This window comes from Puma concolor, chromosome C1, assembly GCF_028749965.1.
Source record: "Puma concolor isolate L17-30 chromosome C1, mPumCon1.1.hap2, whole genome shotgun sequence".
Taxonomy (NCBI): domain Eukaryota; kingdom Metazoa; phylum Chordata; class Mammalia; order Carnivora; family Felidae; genus Puma; species Puma concolor.
In genome coordinates this window covers 20,995,224-21,019,393 of record NC_141674.1, presented here as the reverse complement: position 1 = coordinate 21,019,393, position 24,170 = coordinate 20,995,224, and the positions used below count along the sequence as shown (strand labels likewise).

The 24,170-nt window shown below is 51.8% G+C and overlaps 1 protein-coding gene across 1 annotated transcript; it reads right to left on the bottom strand.

Annotated features, from left to right (window-relative positions):
* Positions 1-226: 226 nt before the first annotated feature.
* On the bottom strand, positions 227-23,806 carry SMPDL3B (sphingomyelin phosphodiesterase acid like 3B). The gene is made up of 8 exons (XM_025925949.2): positions 23,392-23,806; positions 14,935-15,148; positions 9,893-9,990; positions 5,578-5,721; positions 4,440-4,612; positions 3,429-3,609; positions 3,210-3,343; positions 227-782 (listed from the first exon to the last, which is right to left on the bottom strand). The coding sequence occupies exons 1-8, from the start codon at positions 23,450-23,452 to the stop codon at positions 417-419; spliced, it is 1,371 nt and encodes a 456-aa protein (XP_025781734.2). The 5' UTR covers positions 23,453-23,806; the 3' UTR covers positions 227-416.
* Between the last annotated feature and the right edge of the window lie 364 nt (positions 23,807-24,170).

Here is a 24,170-nt window from a genome sequence, read left to right as displayed (position 1 = left end):
ACATAAACGCCTGTTCCGATCCCCGATTGCGGGACTTCGCGAACTGAGGAGGCCTCGACTTCGGACGAGCGCGGGAGAGAACGAGGGCACGGGGTCAATACTCGGCTTCCAGGAGGCTCGGTTTTGCTCTGATTATCCAAATACAAGGGGCGGGGGGAGGACGTGCGGTAACTGTGCAAGGGAGTTGTATTAAACCTTATTTACATATTAAGAGAAACGCACAGAGTAAGATGCTCGATGAGCATTGTTTTTTGGATGAAAAATGTCCTGGAGGGGGGCGGGGCTGGTTGCGCGGGAGTCTTTGGAGGTTCATTTCCCAATCCGGCTGCCCCATCCCAGTTCACTCTGCCGACGCCGGGCAGGTGTGGCCGCGTGCTCCCCGGGGACGGGCGAGCCAGGCGGCCGGGCGCCCGAGGTCACGGCGCTAGCAGCGCGCGCAGGCCCAGCAGCGCCGCGAGCAGGAGCGCGAGCCGGGGCGCGGGCGCGGCGCCGGGGGCGCGCAGGCAGGCGGCGTAAGCGTCGAATGCCACCTCGCGCATCGCGCACACATGCTCGGCGCTGCAGGCCGGGTCGCAGGCTTCCCTGTCGTAGCTGACCGAGTTGTAGACGTAGTAGCGCTGCAACGTGCCGGGGTCGCTGGCGATGCGGCCCAGCGCCGCGTGCATGGAGCGGGAGCCTGCATCGGGCACCCCGTAGGCCTCGGTCAACCGGTACTCAAGCTCCCAGAGCGGGATCCCCTTTTCGTTCGCCTGGCTCAGGTTCACGAAGTAGGTCACCATGTCCTGGTGGAGGGAGGGAGGAGGGTAGGCCATGAGCAGCCGTCAGCTTCCACCCCCCGATCCTGCACCTTGCATTTGCCCCCAGACTCTTTGTAACTATGACTGCTGTTGCTGACGAGGTACCTGCACTTAATACCCGATTTCACAAATGAGGAAACTGAGTCCTAAAGAGTTTAATTAATTTGGGCAGGGTCCTACGGGTATTTAGTAGCAGTAGCAGGTTTGGAATCCAGGTTGTTAACCCTGCGGCCTACGCGTTTTCTGTCCCAGATACACGGGAAATGTTTATAGAATTAATGGATAAAAAGCAACTTTAAAAAGTAGGATGGGGTGCCTGGCTGAACGAGGTTATGGGATTGTGGCTGCCGAGGGCTTGGGATACACTCAAGACCCCTAGGTCTCCAGTGCATCTTCAGAACTAGAATCTGGAAAGGTTTATCTGTCCAGTGCTTTCCACTTAACTTTGTGGGCCTGCCTCAAGTCACTAGAAGTGGGGTAAGAGGAGCTGCTATGAATAGATGGTAACTTCCCCCTGGGCACATTACATTCTTTCGTTTGGTCCTCTCCAAACCCTGTGAGGTACCGTTACTCCCATAAACGGAGGCCAAAGAGGTAAAAAAAAATTTCATGAGTGGTGGAAAACCCAGGCCTCTCTGACTCCCTCCCTGAGAAGGATGTAGAGTATGTTGGGGGCAGGGGGGACAAAGAACCAGGCTGTGATTCCTCTGCTAAGGCCCTCTGAGTGCCCATGTGGACAACAGGCCATACTCTTGAAAGTCCTCAAAAAAAAAAAAAAAAAAAAAAAAAAAAAGCCCTCAGACCTCTTTTCCATACACATTTGCTCTGGAATCAAGGACCTACGTTATCTCATCCAGCCCCTGGCTATAAATGTCCTCTCTCAACACCCAGATTAAATCTCTATATCCACCTCTTCCTGGGCCTGCTCCTTGAATACCCTGCTGCCTCTTCCCTGGGCACTTTTGCCTGGATAGCATCTAGACCTCCCAAAGTTAACAGGTCCCCAACCAGACTTCTGATCTTCCCTCTGAAACCTGTTCCTCGTGCAGTGATCCCATTTCAGTGAAGGACAGCTTCACCCTTCCGGGCGCTGAGGCCAGAGCCGGGACTCCTGTCTCTCACACTGTTATCCAGTCCACCGGCAAATCCTGTCTTCTCTGGCTTCGGCACACATCCAGGATCTGGGGCATCTCACCGCCCCACTGCCACACCCTGGCCCGCGGCACCGTCACCTCTCAGTGATTATTGTTGCCACCTCCTAACTGATCCCCCCCCTCCCCACCGCCATTTCTGCCCTTGCTTGCCCTTTAAGCCTGTTCTCTGAATAGCAGACGTGGCGGTTTTGTAAAATTACAAGTCAGAGTATTTAGTTCTTCCGCTCCAAACCCTTCACATCCAGAGTCCCACTCATGGCTGACATGATCTGACCTCATTCTTCCCACTCTCCCTTTGTGCCTTCCTCTGCAGCCACAGACCTCCTTGCTCTTCCCTAACACACCGAGCACACTCCCACCCCAGGGCCCCTGAACTTGCTCTTTCCTCGCCTTCCCCCCCCCCCCCACCCATGCTCACGTGGTTCCCTCCCTCGATTTACTCAGAATTCAAATGTCACCCTATCAGTGACACTTCCCTGCCTCACCCATCTCACAGCATACATACATACCCTACCGCCGGCACACTGGCCTCCTCACTCTGTTTTCTCCTTAGCGCTTCTCTCCATGCCTCGCTTAACTTTCCTGATTTATTTATTGTGTGTCTCCTGTAAGAACGTCAGCTCCAGGAGAGTGGTGACTTTATTATTGTTCACTTATGTATCTCCTGAACTCAGGGCCTGGGAACCAGGGAACACGGTCGATGCTTGGTATATTTTGTTGAATAGATTAAGGAATAATATTTCTTTGCTGTTTCAACAATCGCAAGCACATCCCAGGAGATGAGGGGTTGCTTGATGAGTTAGGGGCCTGCTTTGGCTGGGACCTAGTTGGTATAGGCACGAGGTGGGCAATGGGCACGAGGTCACGACTGTCGGAAGCCTTGAATACCAAGCCAGGGAGATCCAGCTTATTATCTTCTGGGCACTGGGGAGCCACTGAAGGTTTTTGAGCAGGAGAGAGACAAGAAGGACTTAAAAAAAAATTAGTTCCTTCTGTAGTATATAGCAGACGAGCTACAGCAGGGCAGGGCTAAAGGCAGGGAGGCCAAGTTGGAGAATGTGATCTAGGGTGAAGGGAGATTTGGGGACAAAAAACTGACCTGATTTGGTTGCAGGATTTGGAGGTGGCTCAGGGGTTCTGAACCTGAGCTCTAGAAGAAGGTGGATTCCCTGGAAGGACTTAGGCAAGGCAGTGATACATTCAGGTCCCTCCCCACCCTCCTCCTCTGGCCCCAACAGACCCAGGCAGGGCTCCTGACCTGCAGGCTCAGTGTGGTTCGGTCATATTCAAATACCCGGATGCCTGGATTGTTGGCCCCGTTGACCACTCCAGGTAAGGTGGTTTTCCATGGGGTGACCCCCGGTGTAAGGAACATGACGCTGATGGGGGCACCTTTCAGGAGAGAGACAGTGGGACTGAGAGAGGCTGGCAAGAGGAGGAGGGGGCTGGGCTGGCAGTTGCCCTCCTCGCCGAGTACCTGTATCATCATAAAACATCCGGAAGCTGTCAGTGTGGTGGTGACCGAAGAACTGCCCCGCGATGACATGATGGTGCTTCCGGACCACCTTCAAGTACTCCTCATTGAAGCCCTCCCGGAACCAAGCTTTGTTCCGAGTCTTCTCAAAGAACCCTGGGGGCACGTGGCCAATAATGTACACCTGCACGGAAGGGGTACCCAGGAGGGGCTCAAGGATTCCCTCCCCGACCCCTCACGCCTGCCCGCCCACTTCCCAAAAGGCAGGCAGACTTTTGCAAAGCAGATTCCGGTACTCTGGGTCCCCAGCAAAGATTTCACCTGGTGTTTTCCACTGTGTGCCTTTGCTTGTGCTAAGCCTGCCACCTGGGGTACACTTTTCTATTTTTCTATTTATGTATTTTGAGAGAGAGAGAGAGAGACAGAGTGTAAGCCAGGGAGGGGCAGAGCGAGAAGTAGAGAGAGAGAGAATCCCAAGCAGGCTCTACCCTGTCAGCGTGGAGCCCGATGACGGGCTCGATCCCACAAATCATGAGATCATGACCCGAGCCAAAATCAAGACTCAGACGCTTGGGGAGCCTGGGTGACTCAGTCGGTTGAGCGTCCAACTTCTGCTCAGGTCATGATCTCACAGTCCATGGGTTCCAGCCCCGCGTCGGGCTCTGTGCTGACAGCTCAGAGCCTGGAGCCTGCCTCAGATTCTGTGTCTCCCTCTCTCTCTGCCCCTCCCCTGCCCATGCTCTGTCTTTTTCTCCCTCTCTCTCAAAAATAAACACCAAAAAAACAAAAAAGTCAGACGCTAACCAACCGAGCCACCCAGGTGGCCCCTAGAATACTCTTCTCTTTTTCACAGGCTGTTGTGTGGATGGAAAAAGCTGCCTCCTGGTACCAGGCTGATGAAGGACCCCTCTGTGATGGGGGCATCTTGAGTGGTTGGGTGAGTTTGTGTGGAGGCAGGAGACTCCTTCAGGAAGTGACCCCAGAGAGGTGGGAGGTGGAGGCAGGAGCCGTTACCATTTCCTTAGCTCGGGATGCATTGGTCAGCACGTCTTCCAACCACTGGAACTGCCGAGCGGGGTCGGCCATGCCCGCTGTTTGCTCATTGTTGCCGTAGTACAGGTTGGTGTTGAGGACCACGACTCGCCCAGCCCCACTCAGTCCAGGCAGCTTCTCGGCATAGAAGGCACCTAAGACGTCACAGCCAGAGAGGATCTGAAGGGACCTCTGTGCCCTCCACTCCATGCCCACCGTCTGCTGCCCTTGTGTCCTCCCTTCCCATCTTTCCCATAGGAGGGGCACGGTGAGTAAAACTAGAGGCTCTGGAGGCACCCAGCCTAGGTTCAAGTCCTGGCTCTAGCAGTTAGTAGCTGTGCAGCGTGAGAAAGTGTTTACTTCACCTCCCCGTGCTTCGGTTTCCTCCTCTCTCTAATGTGCATAACAGCAAGAAGCATTTGTCCCTCCAGATCCGCTGTCAGCCCCATTCACTCAACACTCTGTCCCAGAAGCTGATCTCTGTGGACTAAACCCGCGGGCTTCTGGTTGGGTTTTCACCATTTGGAACTGAGGACAGGGAAGAGAGTAAGCCAGGGTCACCTTGTGCTGGCTGTGTCTCTGGATCGGTGGCTCTCAGCCACTGATTTTGTCCCCCAGGAACCATGTGGCAGGGGCTGGAGACATGTTTGGTTATCACAGTGGAGGGTGTTACTGGTATCCGGTGGTTAGAGGGCTTGGATGCTGCTATGCACCCTACAACACACAGGACGGCCCCCACGGTGAATTATCCGGCCTGAGGTGTGAACAGTGCCAAGGATGGGAAACCCGGCCTCAACCGGAGGTCACTGCGCCTTCCTAGGGTTTTTGGGAGGGGTCTCGGCATGTGCTGAGAGTAAGTGCCTGGCACACAGTATATGCTCAATAAACATTCATTTATGATCCTCGCTAGTGCCATGGGGTGGAGTGTATGGGCACTGGAGTCGGCCATCTCTAAGCTGGCTGATCTTGGCCAAGTGACTCGACATCTTCAAACCTCTGGCTCCTTATCCGTAAAATGGGGATAAAATCAGTACCTGTTTCACGGGGTCGTGTTGAAGACAAAATTCAATCAGACCTTGGCATACAAGTAAGTGCTTATAGCTGCAGATGGTGCTAGTACCTTCTTTGAAGAGAGCGATGGATTCGTTACTGAGCCAGGGCCTCCACAGTTCTGCTACCTGATCATAGATGCTGTTGCTCCCTGCTGGGAGCTGGTTCTTGGGGTGAAAGTCATGATTCCCCAAAGCAGCGTAGACTTTAGTACCTGGGCGGGAAAAAGAGAAATGTAAACATATTTATGTGAAAGCGCTTGGTGGAGTTAGTCATTTTCGGCCCGCTAGGAGCCGTCCGCGCTAATGGAGAAACGCCGTAGCACAAATGAGGAAAATACAGAGATAAGCAGAAAACCACATTCAGTAGAATCTGGCTGAACGTTGCTCAGACCTGGGAAGGAAGAGCCGTGAGTTCTCTGATCCCAGTTCCGAACCCCATTCCCAGCATAAAGTTCCCTGGTCGGAAGGAAGCGTCAGAGGTTGAGAAGAAGAAGGCTAGAAGACCTAAATAATCTTCACATCCATTATCAGCCCCTTGGCAATTTAGTGCTCCTTGTTTCTTGTCGATTCCAGGTCCACTGACTTTTAGAGAAAGGGTTTGGTTCACTCGGGGAGCCTTAGGAGTTTCACTCATTCGTGAGTCAAGGGGTGTTTATCAAGCACCTCATGTAGATCTGGGAACCAGGCACCCAGTCCCCGTCCCAGGGGTCTTGCAGTGCAGTGGGGTTGACAGGTATTGAGTAATTAGAGGTGTGAGGGTGTCACAAAAAAGGGAAGAGCCACTTGCAATAGAAGCCTACAACAGGGTGGGGGATGGAAGGAAAGGAAGGAAAGGAAGTGGCTTGTGAATGACTCCTGTGGGGAGGGAGCCCATCAGACTCATTTCCTCCCCAGAAGTAGCCTCATTCTTGCTTGTATTTTACTTCTGTGTCTGGCAAGTAGTAGTTTCTCAATAAAAGTTTCACAATAGGGGCGCCTGGGTGGCTCGGTCGGTTAAGCATCCGACTTCGGCTCAGGTCACGATCTCGCGGTCCGTGAGTTCGAGCCCCGCGTCGGGCTCTGTGCTGACAGCTCAGAGCCTGGAGCCTGTTTCAGATTCTGTGTCTCCCTCTCTCTCTGCCCCTCCCCTGTTCATGCTCTGTCTCTCTCTGTCTCAAAAATAAAAATAAAACTTTAAAAAAAAAAAAGTTTCACAATAAACACGGGGCACCTGTCTTCAGCTCAGGTCATGATCTCATGGCTGTTGAGTTTGAGCCCCAGCTCGGAGCCTGGAGCCTGCTTCAGATTCTGTGCCCCTCTCTCGCTCATGCTCTGTCTCTGTCTCTCTCTAGAATAAATAAACATTACAAAAAAAAGTTTGACAATGAATAAAAACCCCTCTGAGCTCAGGGCAGGGTTTTGCCCTTAGCCTGGCGTTCCCCAGGGACTGACCTTGAACCAATGAGGGAGGATGGAGCCTCCAGTTCCCACTTGGAGAGATATTTTCACAGAGACTTTTTGCGCTGTAGAGCCTACAAGATCTGAAAGTGCTAAAAGGTCTGCTGAAGGAGGAGGTTGTAAAATTCCCATCAAGAATTGTTTGCAAAGGCAGAAGCCCTCACTGTACCTGCCTGGAAAACCCTCGCCTCTTTAACACAAATGCCACCAGCCTTTAAGAATCCATTTCAGGGGCACCTGGGTGGCTCGGTCAGTTGAGCATCCGACTCTTGGTTTAGGCTTCAGATCGTGGTCTAACGGTCATGAGATCAAGCCCCAAGTCGGGCCCTGCACTGGGCACGGAGCCTGCTTAAGTTTCTCTCTTTCCCCCCCACCCCTCTCTCTGCCCCTCCCTCATGCACACTCTCTCGTGCTCTCTCAGAAAAGAAGAAGAAAAAGAAAAAGAAGCCGTTTAAAAAAAAAATGCCCCAAACCCCACAATCCCTGGAATTCTAAGAACAGATGAGAAGGGAGGAACTCTCTCCTTCCTTCGCTGCTTCTTTGTACCAGGCACGGTTAGAAGCTTCTGACAAGCACAAGCTCCATGAGGGCACAACCTGGCCAAGTTCCCTCCCCCCTAGAATGGTATCTCACTCACAGTAAGAATAAGACGCTCAATAAATATTTGTTGACTCACTAAATGAGTGAGTGGATTGCTTAATCCTGACAACCACCTTCTGGGCAGGTACCGTTCTTCTCCTCTTTTTGCACAGAGAGGAAACTGAGTCTCCAGGGCATTGCCCTGTGGGAACTGGCAGAGACTGAATCGGGACTGAGATCTGTTTGCCCAGCACACCTGCATTCACCACTCAGCCATGCTGGAGGAGAGGGGTCGGGGTTCACAGTGACTCTGATGGGGAACACAGGTGGCACGTGGCCGGAAGAACGCATGACACACGATGTGGATCCGAAATCCGGAGTTGCGGTCCCTTCCTCCCCTGCAGCAATTTGCTTGACTTCTCAATGCTCCGGCTTTATTTATCAATAAAACGGAGAGTGCTTGCTTGACCTGTGTTGCTGTAATTCTCAGATAATGCCTCGGGGTGCCTGGGTGGCTCAGTCGGTTAAGCATCTGACTCTTGATTTTGACTCAGGTCCCGATCCCAGGGGTCGCGGGACCCATTCGATTTGAACTCTTCTAGTATGTTCTATTTTAACATCTCTACAGGCGGAGTGTAACTTACTGAGGCCATGAGGAAGCACTGTCGTACTTGAATTAACAGCGTTTTTGTCCTTAGCAATACATAAAATATGATGCGACTTACAGTTGATAGCGTCTGGAATATTAGGAAATTCAGTAACTGTGCAAGTGTGTTATAAGCTAGAGGATCTTCTAACTTATGTTTGTGTGTTAACTAATACTTAGAAAGCATTTTCTCAGCCATCGTTCCGCTTTTATTCCCGAAGTGCGTGGGGAGCCAAGGAAAGAGGGCTCAGGGTTGGATGAGTTTGAGTCCCTCCCTGGGAACTGACTGGCTCTGAGCCATAGGTTCCTCATCTATGTGTCCAGACAACTAGACCATGCTGCATAAAATGATTCCCATCGAGGGAAGAAGGTGGCAGAAAGGTTGCCTGGAGGACAGATGTGGGGTGGTGACAGCACAGGGCCCCTCCTGGAGTGGCAGTGGCAGTGGTGGATAAGAGTGGCGCTCAGAGCTGGATTTGTGTCCTCCCCCTTGCCACGTGACCTTGACCAGTTTACTTGACTCGGAGGCTCACATTTCTCACCGGGAAAGTTGAAACAGTAATAGCACGTCCCTCCAGGATTATCGCAAGGAGCTAAAGCATGTAATGTTCTTAGAACAGTGCCTGACTGGGGCGCCTGGGTGGCGCAGTCGGTTGAGCGTCCGACTTCAGCCAGGTCACGATCTCGCGGTCCGTGAGTTCGAGCCCCGCGTCGGGCTCTGGGCTGATGGCTCGGAGCCTGGAGCCTGTTTCCGATTCTGTGTCTCCCTCTCTCTCTGCCCCTCCCCCGTTCATGCTCTGTCTCTCTCTGTCCCAGAAATAAATAAACGTTGAAAAAAAAAAAATTTAAAAAAAAAAAAAAAAAAAAAAAGAACAGTGCCTGACATGTAGCACTGGATGCATAGATGCGTGTAGTCACTGCTGCTGCCATATTTATTTGTATCATCATTAGCCCATATCTGGGTCCTGGGGACCCATGACTAAGGCCTTTAGAGGATGCAGCTGTACCAGAACCCGAAGGAAGGGAGTGGGGGGCTAGTGGGCTGCTCTCACGGGTCCCCAGCTGGCAGCCCAGGAGCCCGATTCAGCCCCCAGGGCCTCGTGTTTGGCACAGGCTGCTTAAAAACATTTTCAGGGTCCGTTAGGTGAGGGATGCGGATATCATTCTCCTTGTCATGTTCCATGGGACTGCTGCCATCATCACTCACAGCTCTGCCTGCCCTCCTAGGCTCTGAAAGCCCTAGAAGCGCAAGGACAGCACCTTAGCTGGAGCCCAGCATCTCCCGGAGGCCCCTGTAGCCAGGATGGTTTCAGGGCAGTGGATGGCAGCCCTGGGGCCACCGCAGGACATGGGGCTCTCTGCGAGTCCCCGTGAGACTTCCTGGGAACCGTGCCTGTATGTAACCGTAGATGCCCTGAGAAGGGGCCGTGAGTCTGTGTTAAACAGGCAAGGGCAGAAGGCAGCGAAATGTCAGGCATTTCTGTTAATGGGATGCTGCATGTAAACACAGGCCGGTGATGTCTCACATTCTTTGCAGCGTTGCTGGAAGGGAAGAAACAATCAATCGCCGTGAAGTGCCCCGCCGGGGACTTGGCCAGCAGCCAGTGCTGCCCGTGGTTGAAGGTCGCTCCTCCACATCTTGCTGCTGTTGCTCTCCCACCGTGCCGGACACCGCCTGGGGTTCCGGAACTGCTTCAGGGGAACCAATGACAGAGTCTTACCTGGAAAGACCTCTCTGATGAGCCTGGTCAGGCGGTCCACAATTGCCAGCACGGCTGCCTCTCCCAGCCTCTCATTGGGCACATGAGGCGTGTCGTCACTGGAAAACACCATCGAGCCGGTTTGGTGTGGGCAGCTCAGGAAGGGGCACGAGAAAAGGAAGGGACAGCCCAGCCGTGAGAAAAGAGGCTGTGGAACTGGCCCTCAGGCATCCCCTGAGAGGGAAGGGCCAGGCTGGAGCTGGGGGTCACGCAAGACGGAGCTCAAACCTGGGCTCTGCCGTTGACCTGCTGTGGGTCCCTGGGCTGGTTGCTTAACCTCTCTGAGCCTCCATTATGTCGTCTGTAAAATAGGGAAGATAATGGTACCTACTCCTAGATTTTCATGAGACTTTATTAAAGGGGGAAAAATTGTGTGTGTGTGTGTGTGTGTGTGTGTGTGTGTATATATATATATATATATATATATATATATATATATATATAAAATGTAGACTGGTGGGACCACTTTCTACCTTATAAAGGGCATATTTCCTGGGCAGCTCTCCTAACTTGGAAAGTCTTTTCCTTTATCTTCTTTTTTTTTTAAACTTCTGCTTTTTGGGGTTTTTTTTTTAAGCTTATTTATTTTTAGAGAGAGAGAGAATGTGCGTGCGTGCATAAGCAAGGAAGGAACAGAGAGAAAGAGAGAGAGAGAGAGAATGAGAATCCCAAGCAGGTTTCATGCTCAGTGCAGAGCCCAACACAGGGCTCCATCCCACGACCCTGGAATCATGACCTGAGCTGAAATCAAAGAGTCGGTCACTCAACCTACTGAGCCACCCAGGCGCCCTTGTTTTCCTTTCTCTTAAAAAAAAAAAAAATAATAATAAATACAAAATAAAATGTAGAATAGTAGCTGCTCAGTTGTAATTATTATTTAAAGAGGGAAGCTTGAGAGTTCCAGTCCCATCTTGCAGGCCCCCAGGAAGCTCGGGGTGGAAAAATCATCTCTGAGTCCTGCCCTGTTCCCTAAAGGGTTCTCAGGAGTTTGGAGCTGGCTTCAGAGTTCAAATCTACTCTAGGGCAGATCCAGGACCTGCCCCAGGACCGTTCTGCCCCTCGTTCGGCTGACCTAAATTCCTGGATCCAAGTTAGAAATACACAGCAAGGCCAGGGAGCAGGGAGGAGAATGGGGAAAGGCGGGTTAGGGGATGGGTCGGAGCCCCCACAATCTAAAGCCTGAGGACCCTGCTGGACCTGACAGGGTGAGGCAGCCGCTGCCCAGGTGCCCTCCGCCCCCTCCCCACCTCGCCCCATCCCCGGAGAAGTTAAGTAGCTTAATGAATAGTACTGCTACCATTGCTAACAGCTCACCGTGGCTTACTTTGTGCCAGGGGCTTTCTGTGTGTGACACCCACATCCCCGTGGGCTTCCCATCGATAATCCTACAATGTGAGTTCTGTTGTTAGTCCTGTTTGACAGATAAAGAATCCAGGCACAGAGAGGTGGAGAATCCTGCCCAAGTGTGTAGAGCGAGAAAGTGGTGGACCCAGGGTCTGAGTTTAGTCAGACTGGCTCCAGGGTCCACGCTTACACTCATCACACCCTGCTGCATTCCTGACACCCTCCTCAGGGCTGCAAGAGGAACCTCTCGGCCCTGTCTTCCCCAGGGACAGGCCAGGGGTCCAGAGTCATCAGAACAAAGTTCCTTTTTTATTTGTCCCTAGTTTGGAGGATCTAATTCTTTCTTTTAGAAAACACTTGCAGTTTCTTGGGGCGCCTGGGTGGCTCAGGCCGTTAAGCGTCCGACTTCCGGCTCAGGTCATGATCTCACTCACGGCTCAGGGGTTCGAGCCCCGAGTAGGGCTCTGTGCTGGCAGCTCAGAGCCTGAAGCCTGCTTCGGATTTCTGCGTCTCCTTCTCTCTCTGCCCCTCCTCCACTCATGTTCTGCCTTTCTCCCTCTCAAAACTAAATAAACAGGGGCGCCTGGGTGGCTCAGTCGGTTGAGCGTTTGACTTCGGCTCAGGTCATGATCTCACGGTTCCTGGGTTCGAGCCCCGCATCGGGATCTCTGCTGACCACTCAGAGCCTGGAGCCTGCTTTGGATTCTGTGTCTCCCTCTCTGCTACTCCCCCACTCACACTCTGTCTCTCTCTCTCAAAAATAAATAAACATTAAAAAAACAATTAAAAAGAAAACAAAACTAAATAAACATTAAAAAAAAAAAAGAGGGGCGCCTGGGTGGCGCAGTCGGTTAAGCGTCCGACTTCAGCCAGGTCATGATCTCACGGTCCGTGAGTTCGAGCCCCGCGTCAGGCTCTGGGCTGATGGCTCAGAGCCTGGAGCCTGTTTCCGATTCTGTGTCTCCCTCTCTCTCTGCCCCTCCCCCATTCATGCTCTGTCTCTCTCTGTCCCAAAAAAATAAATAAACGTTGAAAAAAAAAAATTAAAAAAAAAAAAAAAAAAAGAAAGAAAGAAAACACTTCCAGTTTCTACAGATTACCCCTAAGGGATGGCAACTTGCCCAGGGAAGTCAAACTTTTTAGAAATTGAATTGTAAAAGGTCCCAGAGGTTTCCCGGAAACATCCTGTTTCTGTTAAAGGGTCAGAATTTCCCAAAGTAGTCACCTTTCCCAGAGGGCTCACGTCTTTCAGAATGTTGCACGTCCCTCCCACAGCTCCTCTTCAGAGAATTCAGAGCAGAGGCTCCCGGAGCCAGATGCCTCTTGGGAACAAGAGTTCAAGGTCATGGCTTAAAGCTCACTCTCTTCTTAGACTGATTCCTGAGCTGCCCAGGACTGCCCTGAGACACTGCCACGTTTCTTTTTTGTTGTTTTTTAAGTTTATTTATTTATTTATGTTGAGAGAGAGTGTGCAAGCAGGGGAGGGGCAGAGAGAAAGGGAGAGAGAGAATCCCAAGTAGGCTCCATGCTCAGTGTGGAGCCTGACATGGGGCTTGATCTCACGACCACAAGATCACCACCTGAACCGATACGAAGAGTTGGACGCTTACCCGACTGAGCCACCCAGACGCCACGACCCTGTCACATTTCTTAAGTGTCTAGCTTTGCCGCCCCCCCCCCCCACCAACCACAGGGTCCATCTGAGGGTCATTCCTGGTCACTCCCATGCCACACTAAAGGACAGCTGAGGCATCATGGGTTTGATCCTGCCCTGTAGAAGTGTCCATTGAGGCTGAAAGAGGGAGCAAGAGGTCAGAGCTCCTGCCAGCCTTCTTCACCAGCTCCCTGGATACCACTTCCTGTGAGAAGTCCTCCCCGATCCTGCCAGATGGAATCAGGTGCCCTGCGAAGCTCCCACATCCCCCAGTGACCCTCTCTCCTTGCTGGGATACAGTGGTTCAGTGGACTCGTCTGCATCGCCCCAAGACCGTGAGCTCCTTGAAGGCCAGTCCAGGTCTTATCATCTCAGCTCCCCAAGTGTCTACCCCGGGGGCTGAACACAAGTCAGGCTGACCTACCAAGGGAGGGAGAAAGAGCCGGTGAGCGAAGGGTGGACCTCGAGTGACAAGGACCGCCAGTGCTAAGGGAAGTTGGAGGACTCACAGCAGCGTCCTTGGATAAGAAGCAGAAATGGAGTCTGGCTGAGCAGAAATCACCCCACGCGCTATCTTCGGGCGGAACAGTCTGACCAGTGAGAACCCTCCAGGGCCAGGGCGGCCAGGACACTTGGTCCCAATGCCAGACCACTCTCAGGCTCTCTGATGTGGTTGGAAGGAGCAGGGTTCGGAGCCCATGGCCAAGAAAGAATTCTTGAGACATCTTCGGTGCAAAGAGGGTGGTTTTATTAGGGTACAGGGACGGGACCTGTGGGCAAAAACAGCTGCACTGGGGTTGTGAGGAGCGACTGGTTATATAAGATTTTCTATCCTATGGAGGAGAGGGTGATGTTAGGGCTCCAGGAAATTGAGTTATAGGTTTCTGGGGGGAAGTGGGGTCTGATTATTGATAAGATTGCTTTTTTCTTACAAAACATAAAGCCAGGGGCTCCTGGCTGACTCAGTCGGTTAAGTGTCCGACTTCGGCTCAGATCACAGTCTCACGGTTCGTGAGTTCGAGCGCCGCATTGGGCTCTGTGCCGATAGCTTGGAGCTCGGAGCCTGCTTCGGATTCTGTGTCTCCCTCTCTCTCTCTGCCCCTCCCCTGCTCGCACTCTGTCTCTCTCTGTCTCTCTCAAAAATAAATAAACATTAAAGATTTTTAAAAAATTAAAAAACACAATAAATCATTAAAACAGTTGCAAACCGATGGAGACCCATGTCCCGCATGACTGTGATCTCTATCAGTTAACCACTTGTTTTTTCCTTTCCCTTTCCTTCATTCTTGGACAGCCAGGAGCCTGAGAATGTCACACATATCCCACCTGGGGGCAGGAATAGGGTTCTGGGGTGTTACCTTGCGCTTTGTCCTCAGCTTGCCTTTTGCTCCCTCCTCACCTCTACCTTCTTCCCTCCCTGCATTTGGATCTCTAGGGCTTGGAGTCCCTAAACACCGGCGGGAGTGGCCCCGGTGTTTGTCCACCTGACTTAAAATCCAGGAACTCTTGGGGTGCCTGGGTGGCTCAGTCCGTTGAGCATCCAACTCTTGATATTGGCTCAGGTCATGATCCCAGAGTTGTGGGATCAAGCCCCAGCACTCTGCACGGAGTGTGGAGCCTGATTGGGATTCTCTCTCTCTCTCTCCTTGTCTGTCCCTCTCCCCCACTCACATGAGTACAGGGATTCTCTCTCTCTCTCTCCCTCTCTCTCAAATAAAAAATTAAAAAAAAAAAAAATCCAATAGCTGTCCACATACCCAGATGGGCCATGACTGTCCCCAGCCTCAAAGTGAGCTGCGTTCTACGTTCTGCTAAGTCTGGGAGACACAGAGTCAAGGGCACAAATTTTGGGATCAGCCAGGCCAACAGTCCTTTGAGCAAGTTGCGTAACTTTGAGCTTTAGGTTCGTAGACTCTGAATCAGGGCTGGTGAGAGGACAAATGGAGACAGTGTGGGGAGGGTGCCAGGCCGGCAGGTGAAGGCTAGCTCTTGTGACTGCTCTCACCCGGTCCAGAGGATGAAGTCTGGCTTGGGCTCGATCTCCTTCATGGCATAGATGGAGGAGTTGATGAGGACCCAGGGAGAGTCGCAGAGGTAGTCACCCCAGGGGCCTGCATTGGGCACCGGCTGGGAGCCAGCTGATGGGCACACCTGGAGGGGGTCTTCAGATACCTTGTAGTCAGGGTCAAGGTGCAGGTCCGAGATGTGCCAGAACTTCCCTGCAGAGGAAAGGAGACCCTCTTCAATGCTGGTCCCTCCCTGAGCCTGGATGGCGAAGACGCCCAGGGGTACCCTGGGCTGGGAGAGAGCAAGCTGTAAATGTGAAATGAAGTTTCCTCTGAAGCCAGCGTTCAGAGAAAAAGAGCCACAGGTCTGACTTTGCCCAGGGAGGCACTGAGAGTAGGAGAGAAAAAGACTGGCTCTGTCCCTGCCCTGTGACCTTTGACCTTCCCCATCTCCCCACCTCAGGGGACCCAGCAGCAGCATGAAGGATTGGGCTTCGTGACCCTCAAAGAATCCTTTGGGAGTTAGTTCTAAGCAGAGTGCCTGTTTTAAAGCAAAGTTTGGGGAGGGGCACCTGGGTGGCTCAGTCGGTTGAGCGTCCAGTGTCAGCTCAGGTCATGATCTCGCGGTTTGTGAGTTCGAGCCCCGCATCGGGCTCTGTGCTGCCAGCTCAGAGCCTTGGAGCCTGCTTCGGATCCTGTGTCTCCCTCTCTCTCTGCCCCTCCCCCACTCATGCGCTGTCTCTCTCTCTCTCTCTCTCTCTCTCTCCTTCAAAAATAAATAAAAATATTTAAAAAAAAAAAAGAGCAAACTTTGGGGAGTGTCATGGATAAGCACTCAGGCTCTGGAGCCACATAAAAGCTGTGTGACCTTGGGTGAGTTGCTTCACCTTTCTGAGCCCAGAACCAGAGGCAGATCTTCTCATGCTCCAGAGAAATACAGACGAAAATCTGAGCTGGGAGAAAGTCTACACACCAATTGCCTTGTAAGATCTTGCTAATTAGCGAAAGCCTGGGGGACATGTGTGGAGATGCAGCTCAGCAGTGCCGGGCGAGAAAAGAAGGAATGTTCCTTCAGATTGGGCAGAGTTTCTGGTGTGTGTACTTAGTGGCTCTGGATGCAGCTGGGAGTGGCCCTGAAGTGGTCAACTGAAACCTGGTCTCAGCCAACTAAGGGCAGCTGAGATGCCAGAAAACCTCTTGGTGTGAGGGGAGCCTGGCTGGCTCAGGTGGTAGAGATACTCTTGATCTTGAGGTTCTAAATGAGTCCCATGTTGGGTACACAGATTCCTTAAAAATAAAGCCTCAAAAAAAAAAAAAAAAAAAAAATCTCTCGGTGCGATCGAGAGAAAGGAGTCCCAACAAAGAAAACGAGCTACACGGGGCGGATTTGTCATCTGTACCCAGCACAGCACAATGGATAAGTAGTTTCGAGGAGGCTTATGGAACAGGTTTGGCCTCTGCCCTAAAGCCTGGAATTTCCTCACTCTCCACCATTGCTGTCGCTTCCTCCTCCATTTCCTGTGTCATTTAATGCCAATAGTCGTACCCACCCCCCACCCCCGCCCTGCCCCCAGCCCAGGAAATTGGGTCAGCCTGGGAGCCCCAGCTTCTGCAGCTTTCATGGTTGGATGGCCGGGGCACCACCCAAGCCACAGGGCATTCAGTGTGGCTCTAGGAGAGGTCCGAAGGTCAAGTCCAGCCCCTGATCCTCTCTCTCAATGACTTCTCACCTCTCCTTATCTAAACCTGGTCCCAGGAAAGGATCAGAAGCTTACTTATACTAAGGTGCAAATGACTGATTAAATCTTGATCCCTCCCAAGGTCATTACATAGTCACCAGAGCCCTGCAGGTACAGTTGACCCTTGGACAGTGCAGGTTAGGGGCACCGACCCTCCCTCAGTCACAAATCTGTGCATAACTATGACTCCCTCAAAACTTAACTACTAATAGCCTACTGTTGACCCCAGAAGCCTTACTGATAACATAAACAGTTTATAAACACTTATTTTGTATGTTACATATATATATGATATACTGTATTGGTACAATAAAGTAAGCTAGAGAAAAAGTGTTATTAAGAAAATCATAAGGAAGAGGAAATACTGTATCAAAAAATCTGTATGTAAGTGGACCTACAGTTCGCACTTGTGTTCTTCAAGGGTCACCTATATTGATCACCACCCCCATTTTGCAGATAAGGAAACTAAGGCTCAGAGGTCAACCTGCCTGAGATCACACAGTTAAGTGGTGGAGGTCCTGCGTCTCTTGATTCTCTCCCAGGAAGATGTGATCGCTAACAGGGTAAAACCGATGCCTTTTTATTTTAGATATGTCTTCTTGTAGTCTTTTGCAGTCTATGCCTGCATGTTTATTCTTTACCCAAACTGAGAGTCTTTGTTTCTAATGGGGGCAATTTAAACTTGTTACACAGGCCATGACTGCATGTGAAATTACTCCTACAGAGACAAAATCCCAAGCCAGAGGAAAGAAACTGCCCCGTTTCAACTAGTAAATGGGCAGAGTTGGTAGGCTTTCCTGAGCCCCTGCACAGAGACTGAAAGGGGGGGTCGCATCCGCTTCCAAGCCGGAGACGGGGCTGACCGGGTCGGATGCAGTGAGAGGCCCTTTGCCCTTCTCTCTGGAGCGTGATCCCCCCCCCACACCCACCCACCCCCGCCCCGCCCCGCCCCGCCCAAGACCATGCAGAGACCATTCCCCTGCCTCAAGCCGGCTCTTTTCCGCTAACCATCAACAGGGAGCAGATCTGCCCTTTTGACGTCATCCCTCAAAGAACTCCGTGAAAGTTGCTTCACTTCAGAAACTCCATTCTGCTGACAGGCTCACGGGTCAGCTGTTGGTTTCTCTCTTCCCACAAGCTCCCTTCCCATGAGCTCTGGTCTAGTCAGAGTGTAGAACTGAAACTCCTTCCAGCCTCCCTGGCATTCCTCGTGGTGTGTGTGTGTGTGTGTGTGTGTGTGTACATGCACATGCCCCGGAGGCCTGACTCCAGGAGAGGCCAGGATGGTGGAAGGAATCACGTAGAGGGCAGGGGGCTCCACCTCAAAAGAACTCACCCCACTCCTTCTCCTCGTAGGGCCTCTTTCTGGCTTCTCTGCGGCCTTCCCCAGTCTTCCCCAGGTCATTGCCCGCATGGCTGCTTTGTCCTCCTCATTCAGGCCTCAGCCCAAGGGTCACCACCTCAAAGAAGCCTTCCTTGACTACCTTTTCTCAAGTTCCATCCCCCACCACCCGTCTGGTCACTAGTTATCGCCTCCCTCAGTTTTATTTTCTTCAGAACATTCTCACATAATGAAATGAGCTTATCGACTTGTGTATCACCCACCTTCCCCGTCTACTCTGTCAGTTCCGTGAGAGATGCAGCCTGTCTTGTTCATCTCTGCGTCCTCAGCACCTCGAGCAGTGCCTGGGATGTGGAAGATGCCTGAATAGATGTTCAATCAGTGAGCAAGGCTGCGAGGAAGATGACGGGACTAGTGAGACTCAAAGAATGTTAGCCAGGTGCCCTTTACATGCTCATCTCGTTTCATCCTTGCCGCCATTCTGTGAGGTGGGATTCTTATGCCCGTTTCACAGATGAGGAAGCTGAGGCTCAAACCCAGCCCTCTCTGACTCCAAAGCTGAGGCACAATGTTGACTCGGAGCCTCCAACAGATGGCTTTTATAAAACATGTATGTTGCCACAAAAGGGTGGAAACCACAGGCTTCTATGGAATTAGCCACAGACTGTGAGAAATTAAGCTCTAATTAAAACGTCATGGAGGGGCGCCTGGGTGTCTCAGGCGGTTAAGCATCCAACTCTTGATGCTCGGATGGCACCTGGCCATGTGGTGGACAAGCCAGCCTGTGCTCATTCCCTGGGCCACTCTGCCCCTCAGGCCTCAGTTTTTCTTCTCTTCTGGAACCTCTGTTTCCTCATACATAAGATGAGAATATTGCACAAAGGTTATCCGAAGGCCCTGCCAGTTCTAATGCTATTATTATTGTGTATAACCCACACCACAAGATGATCGTGGTCCCTATTTTAGTCCTTTGTTTTTGACCCTAAGCATCGACCCCAAACATTTCCATTATAATTCCTCCTCTGGAAACCGAGGCCCTCCAAAACACAGAGGGTTCCCTTGTTAAATCCAACATTTAGGACCCCTTGTGGTAAGTACATAAATTGCTCTCTCTTCATGACAGCCCCCTAGGCCTACTCTTGAAGGAAATGTTTTCCTACCTTGCTAACCCACACTGAAAGAGACTGTTTCTCTGCAATTAGAAACTAAAGGATAGGGGCGCCTGGGTGGCTCAGTGGGTTGAGCATCCGACTCTTGATTTCAGCTCAGGTCATGATCCCAGGGTCATGGGATCAAGTCCCGCATGGGGCTCTGTGCTGAGCATGGAACCTGTTTAGGATTCTCTCCCCGTCTCTGCCTCTGCCCCTCTCCCCGGCTCATGCACTCTCTCACTCTCTAAAATAAAAATAAAAGAGTGTGTCTCTACCATTTATTTTTTTAAAAATGAAGCTGAAAGACAAGGCTGTGCTGCACAGGGGCTACACGGGAGGAGACAGAGCCAGGGAGCAGGCACCCCTCCCAAGCTCTTCGCTAAGGAAGTTGCAAGCAGGAACCCCACAGTTCAAGACAGAGCAGGTATGATTGCTCTCCGATTGGGTGTCTCAAACTTCTCTGCACTTGAGGAAAGATTTGGACTCTGAAAAAACCTAGCGGTACTGTGGAATTCTTTTAAAATTTCATTTTGGGGACACCTGGGTGGCTCAGTCACTTAAGCGTCTGACTCTTTGTATCAGCTCACGTCATGATCTCACAGTTTCGTGGGTTCAAGACCTGCTTCCGGCCCCGCTCTGGCAGTGTGGAGTCTGCTTGGGATTCTCTGTCCCCACCCCCCCCTCTGCCCCTCCCCCATTTGTGCTGTCTCTGTCTCTCAAAATAAATAAATACGCTTAAAAAATAAAATAAAATGTAATTTTGTTTTTAAAGTATAGATGTATACATTCCAGAAAGTTTGGAGAAAAGAGAAAAGAATAGTACCTATAAAACCCACCATCCCAAGAGGACCCTTCCAAGGGCATACTGTGGAAGGCAGCTGAGTACGGACTTGGTCTTGCTACTTCCTAGCTGTGGGACCTTGGGCAAGTGTGGAGCCTCCTCTGAGTCTCATTTTCCTCATCCACAAAATGGGCATAATGGTAATAGTACCTGCTTTATAGGGTCTATAAAAACCAAATGAGGTTTTTCTTCTCTCATTTTTCAAGTGGGTTTTGAAAGGACAGCTGATAAGCCACTAACATCAGCCTGGCCCCTCCTAAGTCTCAGAAAATAAATGTTAGCTCTTCTTGGCTCTTTGCTTTAGTGTCTCTTTGTTTTGACATAGCATTATTTTATAAACAGAGTGACGTTGTACTGCTTGGGTTCATGTCCCGACTCGGACACTTACTACACGTGTAACCTTGGGTTGGTCATTTAACTTCTCTGAGGCTCCGTGACCTTGATAATCCCTACCTGACAAGGCTGCTGTGAGGATATTATGTAAAAATTTCAGCAGTGCCCGGCATACAAGTACTTGATAAATATCCCTATTGTTCTCAGTTTTGCTGTGACGCCTTAAAACTCTTCCACCGGGTGGTTTTTTCCACAATCTCTTCAGCTATTCCATTACTGCTGTCAGCATTTTCCATTACCATAAACAACGCTGCAATGAACATCTTAGTGCCTTTGTGGGGCGGGGAGATCCATTTTAGCCACTAGGACGCTGGGCTGTGGGGTGCCCACTGGCATTTGGATTCCCAAGAAAGCATATTTAAAAGCGAAAGAGGGGCGCCTGGGTGGCTCAGTCAGGTGCTTGAGCGTCTGACTTCAGCTCAGGTCACGATCTCACCATTCATGGGTTCGAGCCCGGTGTTGGGCTCTGTGCTGACAGCTCAGAGCCTGGAGCCTGCTTCCAGTTCCGTGTCTCCTTCTCTCTCAGCCGCTCCCCCATTCGTTCTCTCTCTCTCTTTCCCTCTCCTTCTCCCTCTCTCTCTCTCTCTCTCTCAAAAATAAACATTAAAACACTTTCAAAAAGAAAAGAAAAGAAAAGTGAAAGAGCGAGAGAGTGAGAGATCCTTGCAACCATTCCCGCCCTCCAGTCAGACTGGCAGGGCCCGGAGTCCCCCAGCAGGGTCGAAGGAGGACTGCCACTCAGCGTCTCCTGGACACGTTGCCCTCACAGGGAATGACACACTGTCAGCCCTCATCCCAGCGACACTTCCTCCTTGAGGTCAGAGCTTTTATTTTTATTTATTTATTTTTTTAATTTTTTTTTCAACTTTTTTTTTTTATTTATTTATTTTTGGGACAGAGAGAGACAGAGCATGAACGGGGGAGGGGCAGAGAGAGAGGGAGACACAGACTCGGAAACAGGCTCCAGGCTCCGAGCCATCAGCCCAGAGCCCGACGCGGGGCTCGAACTCACGTACCGCGAGATCGTGACCTGGCTGAAGTCGGACGCTTAACCGACTGCGCCACCCAGGCGCCCCGAGGTCAGAGCTTTTAGAGCCAAGTCCCTCTCAGGCGTTTCGCTCTGGTCTCCGGCCCCAGGCCCCGTGCTCCTCCTCGCTGGCCTCTGGGATGCGGCCACACCGGCAGAGTGCTTTGCCAGGGCTCCCAGCTGCTCCTGGGTAGTGTCTGGGGACATGCACCGACCAGGGGAGCACCTAGCAGCTCCAGCCTGGGAGAACTGAGCTCCGCCGAGCAAGCCACCAGCAGAGCCTGACCCCTTTCAGCCTCAGCTTCTGCAGCTACAGAAAGGGTGGAGGGTCACCTCTAAGGTCCCATCCGAGGACTCCCGGAAAGGGCAATCTAGGATCCTAAGGAAAATTCCAAGTCCAGCCGGCCCACTGACTCCTCTTCCACCGCTTGGAAATCCTTAACGGGCATCCCCAACTGGACACATCCCTAATCAACCTGCCACCCCCTCCTGCTGCACCTCAGCCAATGACAACTCGGTCCTCACAGCTGCTGAGACAAAAATCTTGGAGTCACCCCAGAGTCCTTCTGTCACCCCCACCATCTGCCAGCAAGTTTTGTTCAGAATCACACCGTCTCCAACCACCCCTGCTCCTACCCCCCGGGGAGCCTCCACCTCCTCTCACGGGACGATGGCAACAGCCCCCCATGGGTTTGGCTGCTTCTCTTTTACCAGGGAGCCCAGGACTGAGGGAGCGTCCAGGTCACTGAACTTCCGGTGCTAAAACTAGGCAAGTCTCGGGCACACTGAGACCCTGCCTTCACCCCACTGCTGTCTCCTCTCAACATGCAGCCCAGGGAGCCTTTTAAACTTACACAAGACAGGGACACCTGGGTGGCTCAGTCGGTTGAGCATCCGACTTCAGCTCAGCTCATGATCTCATGGTTCATGGGTTCGAGCCCCATGTCAGGCTCTGTGCTGACGGCTCAGAGCCTGGAGGCTGCTTTGGATTCTGTGTCTCCCTCTCTCTCTGCCCCTCCCCCACTCATGCTCTGTCTCTCTCTGTCTCAAAAATAAATATAAACATTAAAAAATTTTCTTTTAAACCTACACAAGTCAGGTCACCCCACAGCTCTCCCCAAACCCTCTAATGATGTCCCATTCTACCCTGAGTCCTCACATTGTCTACATGCTTATATGTGAGCTGACGCCAGCCCCCAGCGCCCTCCCTCCCCCCATCATGCCCCCAACTTCATCTCTCCCACTCACCTTGCCTACTCTGCCCCAGCCACTCTGGCCCCATGCTCGTCCTCATATGCATCACCTGAGCATCAGGCTCAGGGCCTGTGTGCTTTGTGAGCTCCCTTACTGGAATGTTCTCCTGGATGTCCATATGGCTCTCTCCCTCACTGCTTCAGGTCTCTACCCAAATGTCACTTCCTGGCCACTCGTAAGTACCCCCATCCCCCACTCCCACCCCTTTATTCTGCTTTATTATTCACCATAACACTTATTATCTCCTAGAAGACCATGCATTTACTTGTTCGTGTGTCTTTTGGTCTGTTTCTCCCCAGGTGAAGGGCTGCTTCACTAGGGCTCCGCTTTGTTCCTTTTCCTTTCTGTCCCATTCCTGGTTCCTAGAATAGTGCATGATATGCAAATGGCCCTTAACCAACGTTTGCCGAATGAATTCATGAATCTGCCCGCCACCTTCTGCCTCTACCAGATGGCTGGCTCTTATGTGCCCACATCTCTTAGTGAAGCCAGTGTCCCTCCCCTGGCCAGCCCTGGCCTCCACTTCAAATCTTCAGGCCCAAAGAGCAGCCCCTTCCCACCCCCACTGACTCTCTCCCAGGCCTCCCTGCCCTAGCTTCCTGCCTTGCTATTTTTAGCAACATTTTCAGCTTTCTGTGAGCAGTCCCCAGCAGCCAGGATCGAGTTCATAGTACAAAACAAAGGCATCAAAGGCATTTGCAGCACCTACCTGGTTCAGCCCTGGTGACTCCCCAGTGGGCCAAGAAAATCAGCAGCTTGAACAGCCTCATCTTTGGGACTCGCCTCGTCTTTAGGGCTCACTTCACGGGAGCCACAGGACTCCCCCGAATCTGTGACTGAAACTGCAGGCTTCCTAACTAGATGTTGTTGGCCATGGGCCTGAGCAGCAGTTCCCGTCCTGTTTCCCTGTGTGCCTAGTCATCCGAGGCCCTGCCTCCTCTGGCTTTTCTGCCTTTGCCTCGAAGGGCGTGAGCAGGGCTTGCCCAGGAAGATGCACCAGCCAGGCCTTTGAACTCTGAGGGGTAGAAAGCCACACCTGTCCTGCCTGTCAGTCCAGCCAGTAACTGGATTCTCCGGGAAACTCACTCGGCACCAGCCACTGAGCAGCAAATATCACCTACTTTCAGAGGTTTTACGTTGCCCCACCCTCAGCAGAACAAACAAAGCTGGATGAAACGGCTGGCCTTTGCCATCAAAGAAACTTACTGCTAGCTGGAGCTCCAGATGCCCTAGCACAAGAGAACCAAGACTGAGTCATCCGTTCATTTATACCAGGAACCCATGTCCCTAGGAGACAGAAGGGACCCAGGACAGCCCCTGCCTTCAACAGGGAGAGGGAAACCAGTGGACTGTAGTTTATTTATTTATTAAAAATATTTTTTTAATGTTTAATTTTGAGAGAGACAGACACACACAGAGTGTGAGCAAAGGGAGGGGCAGAGAGAGAGGGAGACACAGGATCCGAAGCAGGCTCCAGGCTCCGAGCTG